Below are 23,962 nucleotides of genomic sequence, written 5' to 3'. Positions count from 1 at the left end.
TCCAGACATCTTTGACCAGCCACGTGGCTGCTCTCCTATCTCCTTCACTTCAATCCCCCACTAAGCCTAAGGTCTCAGGCTGATCCCAAGGCCCTCCAGAGAACTAGCCCAGGCATTATATTTTTCTTTAGAGGCCAATTTAGAATAATAAAATATCTGAATGACCCTGTGAATTTCTGCCTAATTTTAAATTCCTCTAACTTTATTTCAATTAGGAACACCGTAATTACCCTCAGGAGAATGGTCTATAGAAATCATGGTGGGATCCCTAACCTACAAATAGACAGCCTAATAATAAGGAATGGAGGAATAGTATTTCAATTGTTGGGATTTTGTTATATGCATGAGTCCACACATTAATATTAGGAACTAAGCAACTGAACTGACTGAATTCCATCTTGGGGAATATGATTATATGTAAGAAAAAAAACATAATTGCATAAATCAGAAAATAGTTAATAAGTCTATTTCACAAAAGTATATAATACATAAGTAATTATCTTTTAAAGTCATGCTAAGTAGTACCTTTAATGGTTAATGTGATCTAAAAACTTATTCAGATTAGATCACATCTGGCTCAAGCCTCCCAAGCAACAAGGAAAGTTAGGGAAAAAAACCCTTATCTCAAAGTGACTGAAAAAAGTGTCCTAAAGGAAAATGAAGTTTTCTCATTAGAAACTCCAAGGCCATAAAACCTTGTACGAACTAAAGCATTACATAAATATTTATTGCATAGGAGCTAAGTGGTTACTTGTCAACAATGCTGCAGCATGACTGAATAAAATGACCTTTAATCATCTAAGATAATTTCTTCCAAATCTGTTTCTTTTTCTTTTCTCTCGCTCTTTTTTTTTTTTTGGCTGAGGCAATTGAGTTTAAGTGACTTGTCCAGGGTCACACAGCTAGGAAGTGTTAAGTGTCTGAGGCCAGATTTGAACTCAGGTCCTCCTGATTTCAGAGTTGGTACTCTATCCATTGTGCCACCTAGCTGCTCCAAATCTAAGTTTCTATGACTGATTGTTATTTCCCATAACTGATTCTATATCCTTTTCAAATGTAAATTGCAAAGATACATATTTTTGCATAACAATAAAAATTGCCTTTTATGTAGGACTTTTAAGATTTCCTAAAGAACACATTAATGTCATTTGGGCCTTGTAGGGATATTTGTTATTATCCTTCATTTTACAGATGAGGAAACTGAATTAATGGGTAATTGAAGTGGGATTGAAATCTGGGTTTTCCTGAGTCCAAGTTCAGAACTCTAACAAATAGGCAATTATATCTATTACAACAGTATTTACCAACAGCCTTTAGATTAAGGATTAAAAAAAAATATATTTAAAATACATTTCTTACTTGGCTGAAAACAAGAGAAATCCTTCCATTTCGAGTCCTAAAATGGAAAAAAGAGACACTCAGTACATTCAATAATTTAATTAAAGAATGATGAATCAAATATCTAGTGATCCAACAGTAACATACTTTGCAAAGAGGGTGTTTGCTCCATTATCTCCTTGCTTTTCTATTTTTATACAATCTCTCAAAGGAATCTATAGAAAATAAGAAAAATGTTATAAGAAATATAGAAAAATTATTCATAAAGAAGAAATTTAGTACAACAATTATAAAGGTTTTAAGTAATTTTTTACCTTAATGATGGGTTGAAATGTCTCATCTGGTTCAAAAATTACTGACTTTGAACAGATTTTTAATGATCCCCGGATTTTCCTAGAGATCAAACCAGAAGAACTGAACATTACTTGTTGTGGAAATATATTTTAGTGCATTTAAAAGCTTGACTAGAATTTTGTTCATTTTTCAATGTCTAACTGTTCATGACTTCACATAAGGGTTTTTGTGACAAAGATATTAGAGAGGTTTGCCATTTTTTTCTTCAGTCATTTTATAGATGAGAAAACCAAAGCAAAGAAGGTTAAGTGATTTGTTCAGGTTTGAACTCGGGAAGAAGAATCTTCCTGACTTCTGGTCCAGTACTCCATCATTGAGCCACCTAATTGAGCCTCACAATTAGAATATCTTTAGTGTATTATTAATGAAAAGAATTGTATACAAAGTTTCAAGTATGAGATTTTAAAATTAATTTTTCTTCCTCAATTGTTTTTAGATTTTCTCTTTTATAATATCATTATCTTCATTAAATTCATCTGGCTTTTCATTTCTTCATATTTGAAATATTCAAACTGATTATATTAAAGAGCCCTCAATTCTTCATTTCTATTATATATGCTAGATATATATATATTTTAAAATACCCTATATAGAAAATTAAATGGGAAAGCAGGTGGTGAGCCAACTGTTTCAAAATTAGGATATATAAAAACCTACTTCTGTGTAAATGTGCTATTTTGGTGTGAAAGGATCCAAAGGACTTGAATTTTGAGATCTTAACATTAAGAAAGCACTCAAGAAGAATATGGTTGTTATTTTTGTATATAATTTCAAGTATCTTCTGGTGATGATAAATGGTTACAAATCTTGGAATCCCATAGAGGGGAGTGCAGTGGATACAAATAGACTACCACACATTTTCAACAAACTTCTGAAAAATATATAGTAGGAAAAGGAAAGTGAAAGATGATAAGCAGATTGTCAGAGTACTGTCCAGATACCCGTGAGATGGAAAAATTAGTTCTAGGTCTTTATCCTAGGTGGGCTCCTAAAGAAGGCTGAAGGATTCTGATTCTCTGTGGAGTCTTAATAGCATCTAAGAGAACATGTAAAAGAAAAGCAAAGATGGGAAAGTCTGGATTGGTGCATATTTGTCCTAATGGAGGGAATAATTACATCACTAAGACTATAGATCTCATCACACCATTAAGATTACAGATTATATATATATTTGGTTACTTAGTTCTAATTATTATAAAAATTAAGGACTAAGAATTAGAATTAAGAATTAAGGATCTGGCTACTGTTATCCACAGATTCACTGATTTTAGGAATCACTTTCATCTTCTCCTGAATTGGTTTCACCCTATTGCTACTCAAAATTTTATACTTGATCCTTGATGAAAAACTAAAGAAATTTGGTCTGAACTCTGATAAGCAATGTGAAGTAGCCCTCTCACTCCTGGAATTAAACAATGTTCCAGCTCAGGGTTGCTGAATTTCATTTCTTGGCATCTTTACCTCATCACTAGATAGTTTTTACAAATAACAGAGAAGAATAAAAGGACATGCAAATTAAAATGGAATTTCACTATATGGTAATGTGCTTTAAGATATGGTCTCCATGAATATAGTAAATCCAAAAATGGGGCCAGTCTATACTACTTTTTTATTAAAAATATTCTAAAAATTCCCTTTAGAGTTTGAAATATGGGATTTGGGGTTTAATCTTCATAGTTGAAGAGTCTAATTTTTCTAGTAGTGTGATTAACCTTGCTATAGAGGTAAACTCCTTTGCACAATGGAAACATAAAAAAAGGACATAAATAGGCTACAAGATATTAACAATGGCATACAAATGAACTGTGGCATTAAATATATTTCTGAGGATATAAAAAAACAGATAGGATAAAAGTCAGTACCGAGAATCACAATATAGTCAGTCCAAGTCTAACACTGATTCATTCATAAAATATTAAAAGAACCAAAATGGGAAAGTCTGTACTTGGGAAATGGATAGAGGGGGGGAAAAGGCATATAGAAATGTTACAGAATATTATTGGATAGTAAGAAATGATGAATATGAAGAATTCTAGGAAACATGAAAAAATTTGTATGGGATGCCTCTAGTATTCTGATTAAGTCTTCTTTGGTGCAACTTTAATTATTTTTCTAGTAATAACTTCTAATGAGTGTTGTTTCTTTTAAATGAGATGCTATGACACCTATTAAGGTATAAGAATTAAACATCAAAGTCAAAACCACTCAGATCATCAATAAACTGTCAAATTTCCCAAGGTTTGCAAAAATTTTTCATTTCCCATATTTACTACCCATGCTGTTTTTAGTTGCACTGCTTTCCTTCTGGTTTAAGTATAATGATCATATAGTCAATGCACTATTTTCTACTTTGTTAATATTTTAATAATAAGCATATATTGTTGATATGTTAAATGTTGATATATTGTATGATATGTTAAAAGTGCATAGAAAGGAAAGGTTAGCCAAAACTTTTAAGTTACATGACTGAGTTCTGAAAAAAGTAGAAAAAGATGAATAGCTAAAACTGCCCCACAAAATGAAAAAAAAAATTACATAGAAAACATAAAAATAAAAAAAAATCATATTGGGAGAGCTTTTATTTAAAAAAAAAAATGGGAAAATCAATATGTGGGTGAACATACACATACACACACAGCCAAGAAATGCTTAAACCTCTTCATGTGGGACTATTCATTATGTAAGTGAATGATCTGGTATGTATTCCTCCCACAGTCTAGGCTGGTCTGAACTAAGGTAAGGCTAAAAACCCACCACTGTCAGAAGGTATTCTCACATCAAGGAATCTAAACACTCAGGGGTATCTCTGAAGTCTCAATTTGACCTGATCAGATACCACAAATTGACAAATAGCTAGGTCATTGTTACTTCAGCATTTAATGAAACAAAAAACTACCTTTTTTTTTTTTTGTTATAGCTTTTGGGGCTACAAAATAAAACACTCATGATAATGACTATTTCATTATATTCAAGTTATCATCTCTGTCCTTTTAAATGGCCCTGACGTTGTTAAAAGTGATCTGCCTGAGAGAAACTTTAGACATCTTGATAAGAAAAACTTTTACTTTGGCTAATTTCAAGTTAGTATTTTGTTTTATTTCATCACATTCTTAAAAAGCTATGATAAGAGAATATATCAAGGAAAGTAATACTGTATTTCTATAGCAACTTGGGGAAAATTTAAGCAGGATAAAAACACAGAGAAATGAAATTATTTTTAATTCAGATGGCAACACACCCATCTTGAAAGTGTCCTATTGTAGCTGCTTCTACTCTTTTAGAGAATAGTTATAAACTATTTTAAATAGTATTGTTGTCCAAATCAGTGAGAACTGAGTAAACTCAACTGACACTCAGAGAAGAACATGAAAGATGAATATCTAACCAAACTCCAGACTTATTACATGGCAAAAATATTTAGGGCTGAATAGTATTTAAGATACAGTAAATATTCTTGAGCCTGTAACAAGGATGTTTCCTCATTTTTTTTTTTTTTTTTTCCTAAATGAGAAGAAGGAAAGAAACCTCCAAGGCATAACTTTGAACTGTGCTAAGGACAAATTTTATTTTTACTAACTCTTACGTCAAGTTGGAAATATCTGTTAAGCACATTTTCATTCTTAACTATTCTCCTACCTTTCATTTTGGCGCCCTTCACAGAGAATATGATTAGCTGTGTGCTGTTCAAAGTAATACTCCTCCAAGTTAAGCAGCAACAAGGAAAACCTAAAATTTAAGAAGACATAAAATTAAATGATAGATAAAGCTTGAGGTTTTAAAGAGTAGAGAAAAATTGGGACCCAATTAGTATGAATAATGAATATAATAAAGTGCTTGCATTCTTCAAATTTGCACTGCATTATTTCTATTGGGCTGGAAATAATTGTCCTATTTTACATTGTAACTGAATAGTGTGAATATGAATATATGCTTTAGAAGCTTAATTATTTGCATCCATTGGGATGTGGCTATAGGTAAAAGTAATTTCTAAAGGTAATTTGCATTAATATTAAGATAAGTTTAAAGTATGCTACTTGTTAAGACAACAAAATTTTAAAATAAATTTTCTACATAATAATAAACTCCAGATTACTAAAATATTCAGAGGAAAATGTTACATAATACATTTGATCTTTAAAATTTGCCCTATCAAAGGTACAAAAAGGCTGAGGACAAAACTTAAGACTCTTCCTCAAAAAGCCCAAATTTTTTTTGACTTTCTTTCTTTTAGTACAACACTTTATAATCTACTCCAATGAAGCTAGTAGTTTCATTGGTCCCTTCACTGATCCCTGGAAACACTCATATTCTTTGTCCTTTTCATGTCGTTGCACATGCTGCACTTAGGTTAAAAAATTAAATACTGTATTTCAGGCCTGAGGGGAAAGTTTACAATAGGGAAAAGGAATACAGTATATGAACAATCAAATAATTGTTTATCACCAACTCAGTTCAGAACACTTGGATAGTTTCTAAGGAGCTTAGACATACAAGAAATGCTCAAGTCTTTCTCACCTAAATGTTTGGAATCACATTTAAATCAACTATAATTTGACAATATTTCAAGGATATCTCTAGACTTCCTTTCCTTTCATAAAGACACAACAAGAAGGTTATTTCTCCCAACTAGTACGGCCCCAATAAAACTTATTCATACTCAACTGGAACAGTCACTTCCACTGTTCCCCCAATTCCTTCCTTTATCCCAACCCAAGCAACAACAATATATTGATTTCAAACTTTCAAGGCTTGCCATAGCACATGCAAATACCTGCTGCAATTTTTTAACCCTAAGGTCGCTTTTTCTGACATGTAATCTGTGTACATGGATACACAGACTTACAATTTTTACATGGTATAATATGTAATCATTAACATATAGAATATCTAAATTCTGTTGTATCAGAATTTGGATACTGCTAAAAATGGATAATCCATTAGCTGGGTTAGAAAATCTTTTGTTATAAAGAGATTTTCCTTATATTGATCATAAACATGCAATTTGTTTCAAAATCAAAATTTAAAAAAAAAAAGACCTAGGTTGCTCATTGTTTTGTATTTTTATTAAAAGTTGACTTTAAGAAATATATTTAGAACTGTACATGTTTAACCTACATTGGATAGCTTGCTGTCTAGGAGAAATGGGAGAGAAGACGGGGGAGAAAAATTTGGAATATAAGGTTTCACAAAGGTTAATGTTGAAAACTATCTTTGCCAGTATTTGGAAAAATAAAAGCTATTCTATAAAACAAAAAACAAACAAAAAAAGTCCATTTTAATGAGTTAAAATTTAAGCAGCAGGATATTGTAAATACAGTGAAAGATTTGGAATCAGGAAGACCTACTGTCATAGTGATCTCTGAAAATTAATAGCTGTGTAAACACAAGCATGTCTCAGCTTCAGTTCCCCTTCTGTAAAAGGGATGGATAATAATACCTATAATATAGTCTTAAAAAGGGAGCTATGAAACTTGAATGAATGAGATAACATATAGATAGATAGATAGATATAGATATAGATATATATTACTTTGAATTCTTTAAAACAGAATGTAAATGTCAGGCATCATTATTAAAATTAATACCTGTGTATAATTTCTGAAGTTAGGGAAAGGGAATAGACCTGTAATATTGATGAGGTCCTGAATGGTGGCTGTGGTGGTCAGAAAAAACGGAAGAATTGATAAAAATTATTCCCTGGAGCGGACAGGAAGGCAGCTCTGATAATTTAGTTTAGTCTCCAGGTCTTACCCTTACCTGGAGGTAATCCAGTCAGAAATCCAAGTTATGTCAAGTCTCTGAGGCTAAATTCTCCCTGTAAGACAACTTACAGTCCATGCCATAATGATTGTCCTCCTTTGGGTCAGTCTACCACAGCACTCTGCCTTATGGCATCTTTCCCCTTCCTCTTCCCTCATATCTCCATTCTGCTTCCCAACCCGACTTCTCTTCCTTACAGCTAACTAACCCTTTAGGTTTTAAGTTTCTTCCAGGTTGCCCCAATGACATGGAGTGGCCGCTTTCTACTGGGTAACTGTGAGTTCCACTGAGGAAATTGCCTTTCATATGCTTTCCCACTCTTTCATGTTTACCATTCCCAATACCTATTGTATCCCTTCATTTTGTTTTTAACCTATTCTCCCAAATAAATCTATCTTTTGTCAAAGAGAATTCTTCACAAGAAACCCCAACTTTTGGTGCCTGCCATCATCTGGTGTCACATCCCACAACCTAGATCACATCAATGTCACTGATGAAAAAAACTTTGGGTAAGAAACTTCTACCAATGCAGCTCCCCTCATAATATCTTTCTTACTCTGCAATGCCCAAGTCTGCAAAGCCTCCCCTTAACCCACCTTTCCTTCTTTGTGAGGGCCTTGCCTGTTATTTACTGAGAAAATTGAGGCTCCTTGGCATGATCTCATTCTTTTATTCTCTTTATCTTTTTAAAACTTGTTGCTTTTGCACCCTTAGACAAAACACTTCTCCAGATTTCTTCCTAATCACCACCTCTACCTCCAGCCTTCTACCTCTTCCTATCAACTGGTTCCTTCCTTACTTCCTTCAAAAATGTACATGGTCTCCCCACCCTAACCATCCCCTCAAGCTATTTATTGTGTCCCCTACTTTTCTCAGCCAAACTCCTAAGGGAAACAAACTCTACACATTGCTTCTACTCCCTTTCTTCTCATTCACTCTTCATTCTTGACCATTTGCATTCTGACTTCATCACTTAATTAAAACTATCATCCTCAAAATTAATAATGACCCCTCAACTGACAAATCTGAAGGTCTTTTCTCAGTCCTAATCCTCTCTGTTGACACTTCACAAGTATTCCCTGACCCTTTCTCCTCTCAGAGATTTCATGACATTGTCCTTTCCTCATTTGCTTTCTACCAGTCTCTAGCTCCTCACTGGCTCATCAATCACTTGATAAAGTGCCCGAACAATGGATATTCCCCATATATTTGTGTCAGATCCTTTACTTCTCTAGTAAAGCTCTCTCAGCCCTCAATAGCCCAAACAGGCTTAACTATCACTTCTATGATTCCTAGATCTTTCTAACTAGTAGCACCAGTCTTTTTCCTAAGCTTCTACATCACATCACTGATTGCCTACTGAATATTTTTAACTGGATATTGAGTAGGCAGATCAAATTCAACTTGTCTAAAGCACAAATTATATTTTCTCCTTAACCTTTCCTTCTTCTAGATTTCCTTATTTCTGCAAGACACCAATAATGTCAGTTTCCTTTATCCTTAATTTCCTACCAAATTCATCTTGTCCCCTTTAATCTTTCCTGTCCTTGAAACTCCCCTCTTTTAATTAAAAAAATTAGTATATTCCCAGTCATGTAATTTAAGTATTCATTTGAAGCAATCACTGACTTTTCCTCCTCCTTTACCTATTACATCTCCATTCAGATACCAAATTTGCTGGAATCTACTTTCATAGAATCTCCTAAATCTGTCCCTTTTACTCCATTTACACTAACAGTACCCTAATTTTCACCCTTCATTACCATTTTCCTGGATTATTGTAATGAGCACCCTAATTTCTATTCTTCCAGTCTCTCCTCTCTATTCCATTTCCAAAAATCATCCGCGGCTTTCTGACATTTCTAGAAGAAAACATACACTCTTGAAATTGAAGTTTAAGGTCCTCTACAATCTTACTCCAATCCATTGTTTAGCTATTGTTTCACAGCAGTTCCCATCCCACAGTATTCATTCTAGTCAAACTGGATTGCCAGGTCTTGAAATAAACATGATTATCTCCTTATAGTAGTACAACACTTATTGGATGCAAAAGCATGGATAAATTATTTAATGTCTCTAAATCTGTTTCAAGATTTTATAAAATAGAAAAGATCATGCAACTAGTATCTCTATCCTAGGCCTTTCAAAAAGCTCAATTGAGATGAGGTATTAAATTTCAATTATTATAATTAGAATATTCCCTGCACCTGGAATATACTCTCTCATCTTCACCTTTCAGAATCTTTCTTTTCTTTCAAGATTCAGCTCAGCAATCTGGAATTATGCCCAAAAAGTTATCAAACTGTGCATACCCTTTGATCCAGCAGTGTTTCTACTGGGCTTATACCCCAAAGAGATACTAAAGAAGGGAAAGGGACCAGTATGTGCCAAAATGTTTGTGGCAGCCTGTTTGTAGTGGCTAGAAGCTGGAAACTGAATGGATGCCTATCAATTGGAGAATGGTTGGGTAAATTGTGGTATATGAATGTTATGAAATATTATTGTTCTGTAAGAAATGACCAGCAAGATGAATACAGAGAAGCTTGGAGAGAATTACATGAACTGATGCTAAGTGAAATGAGCAGAACCAAGAGATCATTATATACGTCAACAACGATACTGTATGAAGATGTACTCTGATGGAAGTGGATTTCTTTGACAAAGAGACCTAATTCAGTTTCAATTGATCAATGATGGACAGAAGCAGCTACACCCAAAGAAAAAAACACTGGGAAATGAATGTAAACTGTTTGCATTTTTGTTTTTCTTCCCGGGTTATTTCTACCTTCTGAATCCAATTCTCCCTGTGCAACAAGAAAACTGTTTGGATCTGCACACATACATTTTATCTAGGATATACTAGGACATATTCAAACATATATAGGACTGCTTGCCATCTAGGAGAGGGGGTGGAGGGTGGGAGGGAAAAATCGGAACAGAAGTGAGTGCAAGGGATAATGTTGTAAAAAAAATTACCCTGGCATGGATTCTGTCAATAAAAAGTTACTACAAAAGAAAAAAAAAAAAAAAGATTCAGCTCAGGCACCATTTCTTTCAGACTTCCCTGCTCAGGTCAATCAAAAGGGTCACTTCCTTCCTCAAACATACCTAGAAGTCATTTGTCTAGTTTTCTATTTAGGCCCCCCAAATTTCCTATCTACAATCATATTTATTTTTATACACATTCTCATTCTGTCCAGTAGAATATGAAGCTACTTAAAGAGACATTTTTATTTTGTTACTTTTCTCAGAATCTAGCTCATTGACTTGCCCAAAGTAACCATTCAATAAATGTTTGTTAGGTTAAAGTACTATTTTGAAAAGCAGGGGGTTCAAATGAAAGATAAAACTTTCTAGCTGAAGAAAACATTTTGAGAGTTTGCTAATAGCAATATAATTCATTCATTCAATAGTTCATCTGGGAAGCAAGTTATCAATTAAGAAAAAAATGACTTTTAATCCAACTTCCCAACTCCTAACAAGCTTTTCAAACAATTATTTCAAAACTCCATAGTGCTTATCTTTGATTTCTCTTTCTACATTCAATAAGTTGGCTACTAAATCCTATCAATTCTACCTCTGAAACATCTCTTGCATCCTTCCCTTGCTTTCTTAAAAATATAACAGTGAAGCTGGGAATATGAGTGACTTTAAAAATAGAAAGGAAAACATTTAAGTCCAGTACCATTTTCTTCCAAGAGCTTCACATTTCCACCTTTTTACCATGTACTTTTACAACAACCGCAAATAAATTCCAGATTGAACTCCTCACTTCCCAACTAAAACCTGCTTCTCATCCTGACTTAACCAGTTTCTGAACCACTATCTTCCCACTTAAATTATTATATCCCTCTTACTAACTTATCACATTTTTCCTTGCACTATAATTTTATATATATATATATATATTTCTATGCCCCTTACTCAACTATCTTCAAATAGGAGACATGTTTTATTTTAGTTTCTTGCATACCTTTCAGTGTCTAACATAACATCTTATACAAAGTCGGTGCGTAAGAAATATTCTTAAATAAGTTAATGAATACTAAATGTAGAGATTAAAAGTTAAATCAAGATGTAGATGACAAAAATTTCCAAAGGAATACAATTGAGGGTATATTACACAAACTCATGTTATGAACAAAGTATTTATAAAGTCTGAGAAATACTTATAAAACAAATGATTCACCACATAAAATGCTCTAATATGCAGGCGCCTCATATAAAATTTAGGATCACTGATGTTTTAGCTTGGAATATGACAGCATTAAGTTCAAAGCAACAACCAACAATTAAACATATTAGGTTACAAAGATAATAGCTTACATTTGTATAGCATTTTATGTTTCCATAGCATTTTACATATATGATCTCATTTGATTCTTACCAGTGCCTTTAAAGTAAGTAGTACAATATTATGACCACTTTATAGATGAGGATATTGAGGCTCAGAGTGGTTAAGAAAGTTAATGTCACACAACTGTCAAGTGGCAAAACTGGAGCAAATCTAAGTCTTCTAAGTCAAAGGTCTTTTCCATAGGTAGGTCAATTAGCAGATGTGTACTTTTTAAAAAAAGTAAACAGTGTTTGATTTTTTCCATTTTCACTTAAGATAGTTTTTAACATTCATTTTTTATAAGATTTTGAGTTTCAAAACTCACTCTTCCCTCCCCTCCCCCAAGATGGGTGAGCAAGCAATTTGATATAGGTTATATACATTGAACACTTTTACTGTATTGTCATATTTCAATTATTAAAACTTCTATAAAACTTTACAATTTTTCCAAGATGAAAAAGAGCTGGAAACTAGTCAAGATCCCTAATTAGTATCTCTCTTTTAGTATTTTTTTATTCTCCAGAAATAGTTCTAAATTCTTCAACTGAAAATTGTCTGTTCATATCCTTTGACCATTTATCAATTGGAGAATGGCTTGATTTCTTATAAATTAGAGTCAATTCTCTATATATTTTGAAGACGAGGTCTTTATCAGAACCTTTAGCTGTAAAAATAGTATTTTTTATTCTTAACCTAAACACAAAAAAAGAATATTCACATACCCAACAGATTACATAAAAAGGAAGATATACACAACTATGAATCTCCAAAAATATAAAATGATTCTACACTTTGCTTTCAAAACTATCTTATCTGTGCGTCCTTCTGCCCATGTTTAAAAAACAAGTTTACCTCTGTGCATTAAAACAATTTTCAGCGGCCCTCTTTTTTAGGTAATCACTACTACCATAATCCTCCTTTTCTCCTTTCAAGTTCCTACATAATTAAAACCCCAAAGAGAAAAAAAAAAGTTATAACAAATAAATATACTCTAGAAAAAACAAATCCACACAATACTCACCAATTAATCAACAAATTATTATTGTCAAATATGTGCCAGGCATTGTGCTACTTCGGACACAAATACAAAGAATGTAACAATCCCTAGTTGTAAGAAGCTTCCATTATTATAAGATAAAGATAAGATATAATAAAGATAAAGATACGATAAAGAGAAACATGGAAAATCACATACAATTTAAATTAAATACAAGGTAAACTGGGTGGGAAGTGATTAGTAATCAGAGGAAAAGAAACAAGAAAAACTTCATATTGAATGACACCTGAACTTCATCATAAAGGAAGAAAAAAGGAGTCTCTGAGATAAAAGTAGGAGTATATTCTAGACAGAAGTGTATTCTAGTTATATACCAATGCAATGGTAAGGAGACAGAAAATGGAACACCCAGTATGAGAAACAAAAAGAAGTTTGTCTGAAATTTAAAAAGCTAAGTTTATATCTTATCTTAGGATCCATGTCTCATCTTGTGTTTATCTCCTTTGTCCATAGATCGGTAACATGATCCATCATATTTTTTTTGCAGATTAGTTGTCCTTCAAAGTTTTTTTTTTTTTTTTGGTTGTTGGTGGTTTTTTACTGTTATTCTTATATAAATTGTTTTCATGTTTGTGCTTACTTCCCTCTTCAGTATATAAATTCATACTACACAGGATTCTCTGAAATCATCTGTAATTTTTTACATCCCAGTCATATTTCACTACATTGATATGTCACAATTTGATTTGTTATTTCCTGAATTATGCTCAACTCATTAAATTCTAGTTCTTTACCACCACCCCCTCTCCTCTCTCTCCCCCCCCCCTCCCCCTTTTAGAACAGTGGTGTTGCCTTTGCATAAATTTTCATGGTTCTGCTCACTTTACTCTGCATCAGTTCACACTACACTAGATTCTCTGAAATCATTTTTTGGTCATTTTTTTTACAGCCCAATTAGATTCCATTAAAGTTTCAGTGAAAATTAGAATATTGGTACATGAGGCAGGATTCCTGTAGCCAGGAACTTCAAAGCAGTCAGGATCCTACATTCTTGGCCAAGACACTTTGTGGAGCACTCAAAAGGCCTCACAAGTTATCACATCTGTGAACTACTGCTATTTTGGGACTTTTTAGGCTACATCTGTGTTCTGAATCATAAACACAAGGCTCCATTTAACAAATCAGCATTTGAATGCTATCTGTCAGAAGACTTTAGTAATGATTTGAAGATCATCAGGAATTTCAAGTAAAAGATGGCAATGATTCTAAATTCATAAGCATAAATTTCACTTTATAATATAGAAACAAAATGTCAGAATATGATTCTCTTGGTTTTTCAAGCCACTTAATACGCAGGTTTCACTTTAAGGTTACACTCAGTGCTTCATTCACATACATTATCACATTCCACCATCATTGACAATTATGGGAGGTAGGAAATGCAAATGCTATTAAGCTCATTTTACAAATGAGGAAACCCAGATGGTTCAAAAGAGGAGAAAGGAATAAGCATTTATATAGCACCCATGTGTTAGGCATTGTGTTAAATGCTTTACAAATATCTCACTTGATCCTCATAACAACTCTCCCAAGGTAGGCCGGGTTAGTATACCCATTTTACAGTTGAGCAAACCAAAGTTAAGTGACTTGTCCAAGGTCTCTCAGTAAGTGTTTGGGCCCACATTTGAACTAGGTTCTCCTTAACTCCAGGCCCAACTCTTATCAACTGCACCATCTAACTACCTCAGAGAAGTGATGTAATTCCTATAGGCCATGAGAGATGTAAAAAGCAATGTTGGAACTCAACCACTGTACCAGAACTGAATGTAAATATGAGAATATTTAAATTTTAGTAGCTTAATTTGCCTTTACATACAAGTATGTATAACAAATCATGTGGATTCTGATGGTAAGCTGGGAGGCTGCACAAAGGTAAGCAATCTATTCTCACATCTAAATTGGTGATGGATCTAAAGAAAGCAAACTTTACTGGCCACTGAGGACTCAATTCAAAAAATTCAATAGTCACTACTAGGGACTAGGTATTGTGCCAAGTGTGAGGCTACAAAAACAAAAACACAATTCCTGCCTTCAAGGAGCTCAATTCCTACTGAGGAGAAATATGTACATAGATAAGCAGATACATACTACATACTGAATAAATATAAAATAATTGGAGGGGGGAGAGACAACTAACTGCTGAAAGCAAATATAAGCATGGGAGACAGTCTATGTAAAGACATGAAAATGGGAGATAAAAAGAATATATGGGAAGCAGTAAGTTGGCCCTTTGAATAGAATGTAGTGTGCATAAGGGGGGAGTAATGTTTAATTCTGGAAAGAGGCTAGAGCCAGATGGCCAAAGGTTTTAAATGCCAAAGCGTTTCTATTTTTCTGATAACAAGATGGGGCCAAGAAAGTTTTCTTGGCAGGTGAGTTCCATATGCTTTAGGAATATTGATTTGGCAGCCATTTGGATGATGGATTGTTACAGGAAAAGATCATGTGAAGGGAGACCAATTAGGAAGCTAGTGAAATAGTCCAGGTAAGATGTCAAACTTGAGTTAATGACCAAAGAATACATACAATTATAAGAGATGTGACTATGAAGATAACTTTGTTCAGTGACCCAGGTGAAGAAGGAAAGTATAAGAGGGAGACAAACATTCTCCTAAAATATTTATCAGCATCACAGAAGATATAATGAAGATTTAGTAAAGCTCTCCTCACATTTCTATTTGAAAATGACCCTCAATTACAATAAGCTCTGGACATTACATAATCTCTGTAGAGGTACTACAAATATTAGGCGAGCTGTCCCTGAAGAGAAAAAAAAAAAAAAAAAAGCAGAATTTAAGAAAACTCATATATTCCCTGGATTACAACATGCCATTGGATAGGTGGTTACTACCTCAACAATTATTTCTCAAATGGAAAGGAAAATGAACAATTAGCTTAGTCCAGAATCGAGTAATCACGTTAGAATGCATCCAGGAAACCACAGACTATGTGCAGATACTTCAAAGTGCTTATTGCCACAAAAGCCCATGTAACATCCATCTTCTCCTGTTTATGGCTGAGAACCATAGCATGCAGAATCTTCAGACAACCAACATGATATGTGACCCAAAGAACAAGAAGACAGACGTATGAGGAAACTAAATAGAATGTTACCAAAAATTATCTTATATTTAAATAAGAGTAAATAAAAACTTTTAAGACCTGGTATTACAGATATACATAATTGGAAAATAAGTAATAATATCATCTACAGAGCAAGCATGAAACACTAGGGTAGCCCTAGCTCCAACATTGTGACTCTAAGTTCGGTCTCTTTACTGTAGAGCAGAATTCTTTTTTGTACTATGCTCAGATGATTATTGTGAAGAAAGTACTTTCAGGTGTTAAAATATGTGGGTGTTTTACTATTTCTATTGTGACAACAATGGAAGGAACACTATGCATATCAAAAAAGTTTTATAAGTTATGAAGTGCCACATAAAGGTGTTGTTGTTATGTTCAAAGTAGTAAGAGAACTACCAAAATACTAAGATCATTAAAAATTATAATAAATTACTTTAGAGTAATACAGAACAAGTTTTAATATTTACTTCTTTGCCAAACATTATCAGCTAGTGCACAATGAATATGTGACTTCTAGCCAAATCCTTTCTTAATAGGAAGCAATCAAATCCCAAGTGAAATCAGGAAACTTCCCCAGCAGAAAGAGCACTTATGATCTAATCTTTTCTTCTTCTTCCCCTACATCTGGAGACAACAGTATTATTTAAAGACTACACCTTTTTAGAAATTAATGATCTAAATTTAAAAGAAAAAAACTTTCTTTGATATATTTTTAAACTATTTTTATTTGGCCTTTTAAAATATTTTAAATTAAATTTTAATTTTAATGTCACTATATTAAGATGCTATTTGTACATCTCATCATAGAAAGGGGAAATTCCTTATAATTGGGAGGTGAAATTCTAGTACTTAATCTCCTGAATCCAAAAAGATACTTAATATAAGAGGAAAAAGAGGGAAAGGGAAAAGCCTTAAGAACTCTACATTGAGCAGATTCCACAATGTATTCTGAAAAATTTTATAATTATTCTTTTCTTTCATATACATAATGCAGCTTTGTTGGCTTCTCTTCATCAGAAAAAGGCATGTGATCAGCCAGCAGCAGCCAAAAGACTAATGTGTTACTCACAAGAAGAGCATCATCTTGTAAAATGATCTCTCTCATGTTTTGTTACCCTTCCCAAGTTTGATGACACTGATCCCTAAAAATGAATAAGCAAAACCTGAATAGATTTCTCTCACCAAAAATACACACCCCAGAAATACTCCTACTTTGACAAGTTATTTTTTTCCCACAGAAAGTCAAAATGAGTCAACACAGAAAGAATTAAAAACAACAATATCCTTGAAGAGTACTAAAGTGAGAAGGAAACTGACACCTGACTTGGATGTTAGTTGTCAGTGGTAATTAATGGCTGTACTGGGTTGCATCACACTTGTAATGTATCAAATGCTCCAAGAAAGCATTAATAATGACAGATAAAAGAGATGGACTTGGAATTAGACACTGAGTACTAACCAGCTACTTGACCACGGGGGCAAATCATTTACTGCCTCTGAGCCTCAGTTTCCTCATCTATATCATAGAGATAACACAATGACATGTCAGGAGTAAAACTTTATACACAATGATCTCATCTGATAAGATGTCAATTATTGTTACTATTAGGTTCAAAAAGAGAACTCACAGATTTCAGAGAAAGGACAGAAAGCCATAAACTAGAATTCTCCAAGTAAACCAGCAGCAAAGTGCTCCAAAGTGAAAATTTGAAGACACAAGGGGTATAGAACAATTTCAGGCAAGGATTATTTACTCTTCCTTTGGATTCTCAGCACTTGCCATACTGACTCACATCAATGCTTTGCTAATTTGTTCACTTTAATTTTGGCCTGAGCTGATATTACTGAAGAAAGGGATTGACAGACATTTTGGGATCCCAAGGTTTTATGAAATACTTGAGGTAGGATCTCCATAATCTGTAATTCTACTCTCTTCTATAAGTAACTTTCTGCCTTCCTCCATACTTTCCAAAGACATAAAGAAAAGAGATCCTTAAACTTGCATTTTAATTTAGAAGAATAAGAAAGGTAAAACAATGAATCAAAAACTAGGGTAAAGAATAGTAAATAGAAAGTAATGTTATTTAACCTGGGCGGGGGGGGGGGGGGGGCGGGGGGGGGGGGAGGAAGGGGTGTCTCACTAATCCTCAGTAATTCTTCTACTTATCTTTCATCAACTCCTAATACGATTTCTTATATCTGTTCTTTTAAATCTGTTCCTCTCCCCCCCCAAAAAAATCCAAATCCCAACTTCATTCTCAGTTGATGGGACCACTTCTTTTTTACTGAGGTGATTTGGCAGAAGATCCCTCAAATCCCTTCCTCCATTCCTCAAAAGTTCTCCATATTGCTAATTCTTACTTTTATTCTTAAAGGGATTTAAAATATATAAAGTGCTTTTCTCCTAATAACCCTGTGACTGGAGCACTATTAACTTATTCTACACATGAAGAATTTAAGACTAAAAGGCCCTAGCCCTTTAGTGACTCAAATCCAGGTCAGTATCCTTTCTACACCTCATTACTGATCACCTTCCCTCCTGCCTTGAAGTTAACATGCTTCTTCCTTTCTGGGACCAACCTCTCCTCCGGATCCCTTTACTGAGCTTTCTTCTCTAACTTTTTTCCCTCTTTGGTGTCTCTACCTCTATATTTCCGGGGATTCTTAATCTGGAGCACAAGAACACTTTTTAATATTTTGATAATTATACTTCAATACATTTGACTTCATTGAATCTTCTTTTACACATTTACAAACACCTGAACAGGACTTTACCAGCCTACCTAAGGGTCTATGACACAGAGTGATAAAACCCAATTCTACTGGTTCTATCCTTAGGTCTCTGCAAAACTGGGATTGAGGTAAGGGAACCTGCCCTTGATCCTGATGCTTCATTTGTCTATTAAGATATTATATACTTCCGGTTATTTTCCTACTTCTTTGATTCCTGCTGTTTTTTTTTTTTTTCTTTAGCTTCTCTTCCTGACCCCTTAATGTAGGGTTGTTCCACTAGGCTCCACAAAGTCTCTGTCTTTAACCCTTTTTCTCTTCTCAAATGCAATGAAATATTAAAGAACAATGCAAACTCTGAAACTCTCTCTGTATAAATGTGAGTTATTATTCTTTATTCTTATACTGTCTTCCTTACAGTTTTAACTATGTTCCATGCAGATGCTGTCCAGGTCCAGACCTTCACTCTAAGCTATCTTTCTGGGCTCCAAACTGCCTTTTCAACTGCCTACCAGGGGTCCTCAAACTTTTAAAATAGGGGGCCAGTTCACTGTCCCTCAGACTATTGGAGGGCCGGATAGTAAAAACAAAAACTTTGTTTTGTGGGCCTTTAAATAAAGAAACTTCATAGCCCTGGGTGAGGGAGATAATCGTCCTCAGCTTCCGTATCTGGCCCGTGAGCTGTAGTTTGAGGACCCCTAGCCTAAGCCTACCAAAATGAGTATCTGAAACCCCAAATATGTCCTGCTTCACAATTTCCCTCCATTTCTGAAAAAGTCACCAAGGAAAAATTCCATTCATCTTTGATCCCTTTTTCTCCTTTAATTTTCAGGCTTTCCAAAGTCTTTTCAGCTCTATTTTTAGGAAATCTCTTCCCTCTATCCTCACCCTACTTCCAGCCCTCATCTCTTTTCCCAGACTCTGTAATAACTTCCTTTCAGATCTTCCTGCCTGGTTTCTCATTCCTCCAATATGTGTTTCTTGATGTGGCCACAGTTCTGATCACATCACAAGTCAGCATGCTCAAAGCTCGTCAAGGACTCCCCACTAATAACGAAAGATGTTCCAAACCCTAGTGTCAATCTGAGCAAACCACTCACCTCAGTTTCTTCATCACTGGGATTACATGACTTCTCTGCTTCTTTCCAGCTGCGCTGGAAACTAAACCAGCAGCTGAACCTTGTTAGATGCATTGTCTCACCCACTTAGGTAAAATCATGGAGAACAGGGACTGTCTTGCTTTTCTGTTTGTATTTCTCACACATGGTAAGGGCTTAGCTGATTCTTCATTTGTTAAATCTAGGAGCTTATGATATTCATCTTGGTATCCAGGGCTTTCCACACCTGCCTGTGTCACAGTTTTTGTTTTCCAAGACTCTCCATTTGGGCTGAAGTCCACTACATACCCAGAATGCATTCTGACTTTCTCACTTCTTTGCTCCCAACATATCCTAAAAACTCCTCTTTTCCTAAAAATTCTAACTATATTTTAAAAGTCAAGTTTAAAGGACTACATCTGGGATATCATCCCAAATATTAGGCTCACCCTCACTACCATATCTCTTCTTTCTCAGAGCAGGGGAGGCAGGCAGCTTGATAGCTTGATAGCATGGAATGGTTCTTCCTCATGCTTCTTGGCCTAATAGTGTTGATCACTCTGTTCTCTCCAGGTTTTATAGGCCACTGCTCTCTACTGGTTCTCCTACTACCTATCCTATATCCTTCATCCAGATCACATCCACTACTTCCCCCAGATTCTACCTGGATCTCTTCCCATTTCCCTTTTAGACTTTTTTATTTGGTGATCTCATCAAGCAACCCTTTTGGATTCAAGTACCATCTCTACCCTGATCATCCTCAGATCTATCCAATCCTAACCTTTCTCCTGACCTTCAGTCTCAAATCTGTCTTCTTTCTTCTTTGTAAGTGCCCATTGACCCTCTTAAACTCATACTTCCCAAACTTCTGATTTCATTTTCTCCTCAAACCCTTTCATCTTGGTAACTTCCCTATTAGAGTTGAGAACATCAGCACCCCACTCTACCCCAGCCACAACCTAGGCATCATCTCTCATCCCACCACCTGCCCCATATCCAATCTGTTGCTATATCACAAGATTTCTCATAAAAGACCTGTTCTAGATCTCACATTGCTGGACACCCCAGTTCAGCTATCATGACCTCATGCTAGAAGCCCTGTAATAACCTGGTTACTATCCCTTCTTCAATCCTTCTTCCACTTGGCTATCAACTGATTTTCACAAGTGTGACCATCTCACCCTGCAATTCAATCAACTTCAATGGTTCCTTATTGACCTCCAGGGTCAAATAAAAAAATCCTGCTTGGCTTTTGAAGCCCTTCATAATGTGAACCCTTTCTATCCCTTAATTCCTCCAATGTATTCTTAAGCGTTTGAGGAGAAAATGAGATCAGAAGTTTGGGAAGTGTGAGTTTAAGAGGGACAGTGGGCACTTACAAAGAAGAAAGAAGACAGATTTGAAACTGAAGGTCAGGAGAAAGGTTAGGATTGGATAGATCTGAGGATGATCAGGATGGAGATGGTACTTGAATCTGATCTCCTTACTATTTCTTGGAACACTGAACACTCCTCCCTACTGAAGGCTGTACCCCAAAGCCTAGAACTTTCTCCCTAGTAATCCCACCTTCTTCCTTATTACCTAGCTTTTTCAAGGCTCAGCTAAAGTTCCACTTTCTTCCAGAAGCCAGTCTCAGTCCTTCCTTGATTTTGGTGGCTTAATCTCTAAAAGCGTCTCCAATTTACATGGGATCAATCTTATTCGTACACAGCTGTTCCCATGTTATCTCCCTATTAGAATGTGAACTGAGCACCCTTCCTTTTTTTTTCTGCTTTTTGGTGTTATCCCCAACACTTAGCCCAACGCCTGGCCCATAATAGCCCATAATTAAATCCTGGCTGACTCGCCCTGCAGGAGAGCTATTTTTGGAGGCAAGGGTTTGGGGGTTCCAATTCCATTTACTGCTCTGTTTCTGGGGCAAAGCCACTTATTTCTCTGGGATCCGTTCTAAAATGCGGGACTTGGATGACAAAACTTCTCCAGTCTCTTCTGGCTCTAAATCTAGGATGCTGTCACCTCCGGAGAACAAGTGAAGAGGTGGAAGCTTTGGGTTAGGAGAGGGTTCTCCGAGCGGCGGCGGCCCTTTATCCCCGGCTGCGCACACACTTACAGCCCCCAGAGCAAAGGACGGCTTTGAACAGATTATATCTGCAGATTAAAAAAAATCCGCCTCTAAACTTTGATCTGCTCGCAGGCGGACACTTCCCATCCCTGCGAGTCCCGGACCATTCATTCTAGTGAGGGGGGAGGAAAGGCCGGAGGCACCTGGGCCCGGGGCCGTCCCCCAGAGGGAGGGAGGGAAGGGGGAGCGGCAGCAGCCGCACTCCCAGATTGGGGAGGAGGGCTCAGTGCCCGCTCCCTCCTCCCTCAGCAAGGCCCGCCGGATTGGGGGCGGGAGGAAGGAGGGCGATCCTACGGCCAGAGAGAGTCCTCCCCACCGCCAGCCTCTCTTCCGGGTTCCGGGGCCGCGTGCCGGCAGCCGGGAAGACTGGTCACGCCGGGCCCTCCTTCTCGGCCCCCCCCGCCCCGGTCTCCGGCCCCATCTCCTCCCCCCGCCGCCGGCCCCTTGCACTCTCGGCCCAGAAGGTCGCTCACCGCTCTTTGGAGTAGAGCTGCAGCTGCTGCTCTCGCTGCTTCTTGCGGATGAAAGCCATGTCTCTCTGGGCTCGGGGCTCCGAGGAAGAGCCCGGGAGCTACAGGAGCCCAGCAGAGCCAGATGCCGCAAGCCGCCCTCCCGCGGCGGGCGTGCGGACCCGGGGGAGGGAGAAGAAGGTGGTGCTTGTAATCCCTCCCCCCTCCCGCCTCCCTCCTCCCTCCCCGGATGCCTTCGGTGCGCTCCGCCCTCGCCGCTCGCCAACGCGCACGCGCCGAAGCTCCCGCACTCTCTGCTTCTGGCCCGCCTCGGCGGGCGGGGCAGGAGGGAGTCCGCGCGCGAGGCCTCCGCGCGCGAGGCCGCTCCGCGCGCGAGGCCGCTCCGCGCGCGAGGCCGCTCCGCGCGCGAGGCCGCTCCGCGCGCGAGGCCGCTCCGCGCGCGAGGCCGCTCCGCGCGCGAGGCCGCTCCGCGCGCGAGGCCGCTCCGCGCGCGAGGCCGCTCCGCGCGCGAGGCCGCTCCGCGCGCGAGGCCGCTCCGCGCGCGAGGCCGCTCCGCGCGCGAGGCCGCTCCGCTGTCCGGCTGTGCGCGTGTCTGAGGCAACGAGGGCGCCAAGTGGCCCCCGCCGTGGCCCCCGCCGTGTCCCCGTAAAGTCGCGCTCCAGGGAGGCGGGGGCGTGGCCCAACATCTCCGGAGTCCGGCCCCCTGGTTTCCAGGTGGCCTCCGGCTCCGTCTCCATCCTCTTGCTACCTCCCTAGCTCTAGCTAATCACAACTACTGCCTTTTTATTAATATTCTTATCATAATGCCCCCAGTAACATTCCCCCCCCTCCTTTAACTTTTTTTTTTTATGTCTTGGATCCCTCTGCCATTTTTGAGAAGTCTAAGGAGCGCTTCTCAGACTATTTTCAAATGCATCAAATAAAACCATATAATTACCTTATTGAAGTTTTCAAAAAAAAATTAAGTTAATGGAATCCTAGGTTAGGGAGCCTGTTATAGAAAATGGATGGTGACCCAAAGGGGACGTTTTTGAAGCCATTTTTAAAGTCAAAATGGTTGTAAACATAGAAACTAGTCACAAACAAGCTGGGATGGGGACCAAAGGGGGAAGAAGGGAGGGAAAAATATAATCATAACATGTAGTTTGATGGATAGCCTATAGAATTTGTCCATAAGTATGTATATCTGGAGTAGAGATAGTGCAATTGGGCATTAAGTTAGATTCAGAGTTAAACAAGAAAGCAGACTGAATTCTACTTTCTGGAAATTGCAGAGCGTCCTTAATTTTTCCCATAAAAATTTTTATTAGTATTTTTAATGTCACCTCTTTTTTTCATATCATAGTTTCCCCAGTAACTTTCTCTGTCCCTCTCTCAGAGAGTCATCCCATATATCAAATAGAATTTTTTCAGAGGAAAAAATGAATGGAAAAAGTCTGGAAATATGTTTAATGGTAATATTTATGTACTTCTCATTGCAAAAAAGGTGGTGTGAGTCTTTTTTATATCTTCTTTTGAGCCATGTTTGTTCTTTATAATTTTAGCATACCTTTAATTTTAGTGTGTTCTTACAATTTACATTTTTGTAACCATTGTCTATATTGTTTCCTTAGC

The 23,962-nt window shown here is 36.9% G+C and overlaps 1 protein-coding gene across 4 annotated transcripts in view; it reads right to left on the bottom strand.

Annotated features, from left to right (window-relative positions):
* Positions 1-22,555, bottom strand: part of NSMAF (neutral sphingomyelinase activation associated factor) — a 66,603-nt gene extending 44,048 nt beyond the window's left edge. For 2 of the 4 annotated variants that reach the window (XM_031946372.1, XM_031946374.1), the window contains exons 1-5: positions 22,352-22,553; positions 5,329-5,418; positions 1,653-1,731; positions 1,486-1,553; positions 1,360-1,396 (exon numbers count right to left, since the gene is read on the bottom strand). In XM_031946372.1, the coding sequence (XP_031802232.1) occupies positions 1,360-1,396; positions 1,486-1,553; positions 1,653-1,731; positions 5,329-5,418; positions 22,352-22,410 (333 nt within the window). In that variant the 5' untranslated portion in view covers positions 22,411-22,553. Of the gene's footprint in view, positions 1-1,359; positions 1,397-1,485; positions 1,554-1,652; positions 1,732-5,328; positions 5,419-19,759; positions 20,670-22,351 lie in introns of those variants that run through there. The other 2 variants (XR_004230939.1, XM_031946373.1) reach the window with 2 other exon arrangements.
* Positions 22,556-23,962: the final 1,407 nt, after the last annotated feature.

The sequence above is a fragment of the Sarcophilus harrisii genome, chromosome 1, assembly GCF_902635505.1.
Source record: "Sarcophilus harrisii chromosome 1, mSarHar1.11, whole genome shotgun sequence".
Classification (NCBI taxonomy): Eukaryota; Metazoa; Chordata; class Mammalia; order Dasyuromorphia; family Dasyuridae; genus Sarcophilus; species Sarcophilus harrisii.
The sequence above is the reverse complement of the archived record's forward strand: the minus strand, read 5'-3'. Positions and strand labels throughout refer to the sequence as shown.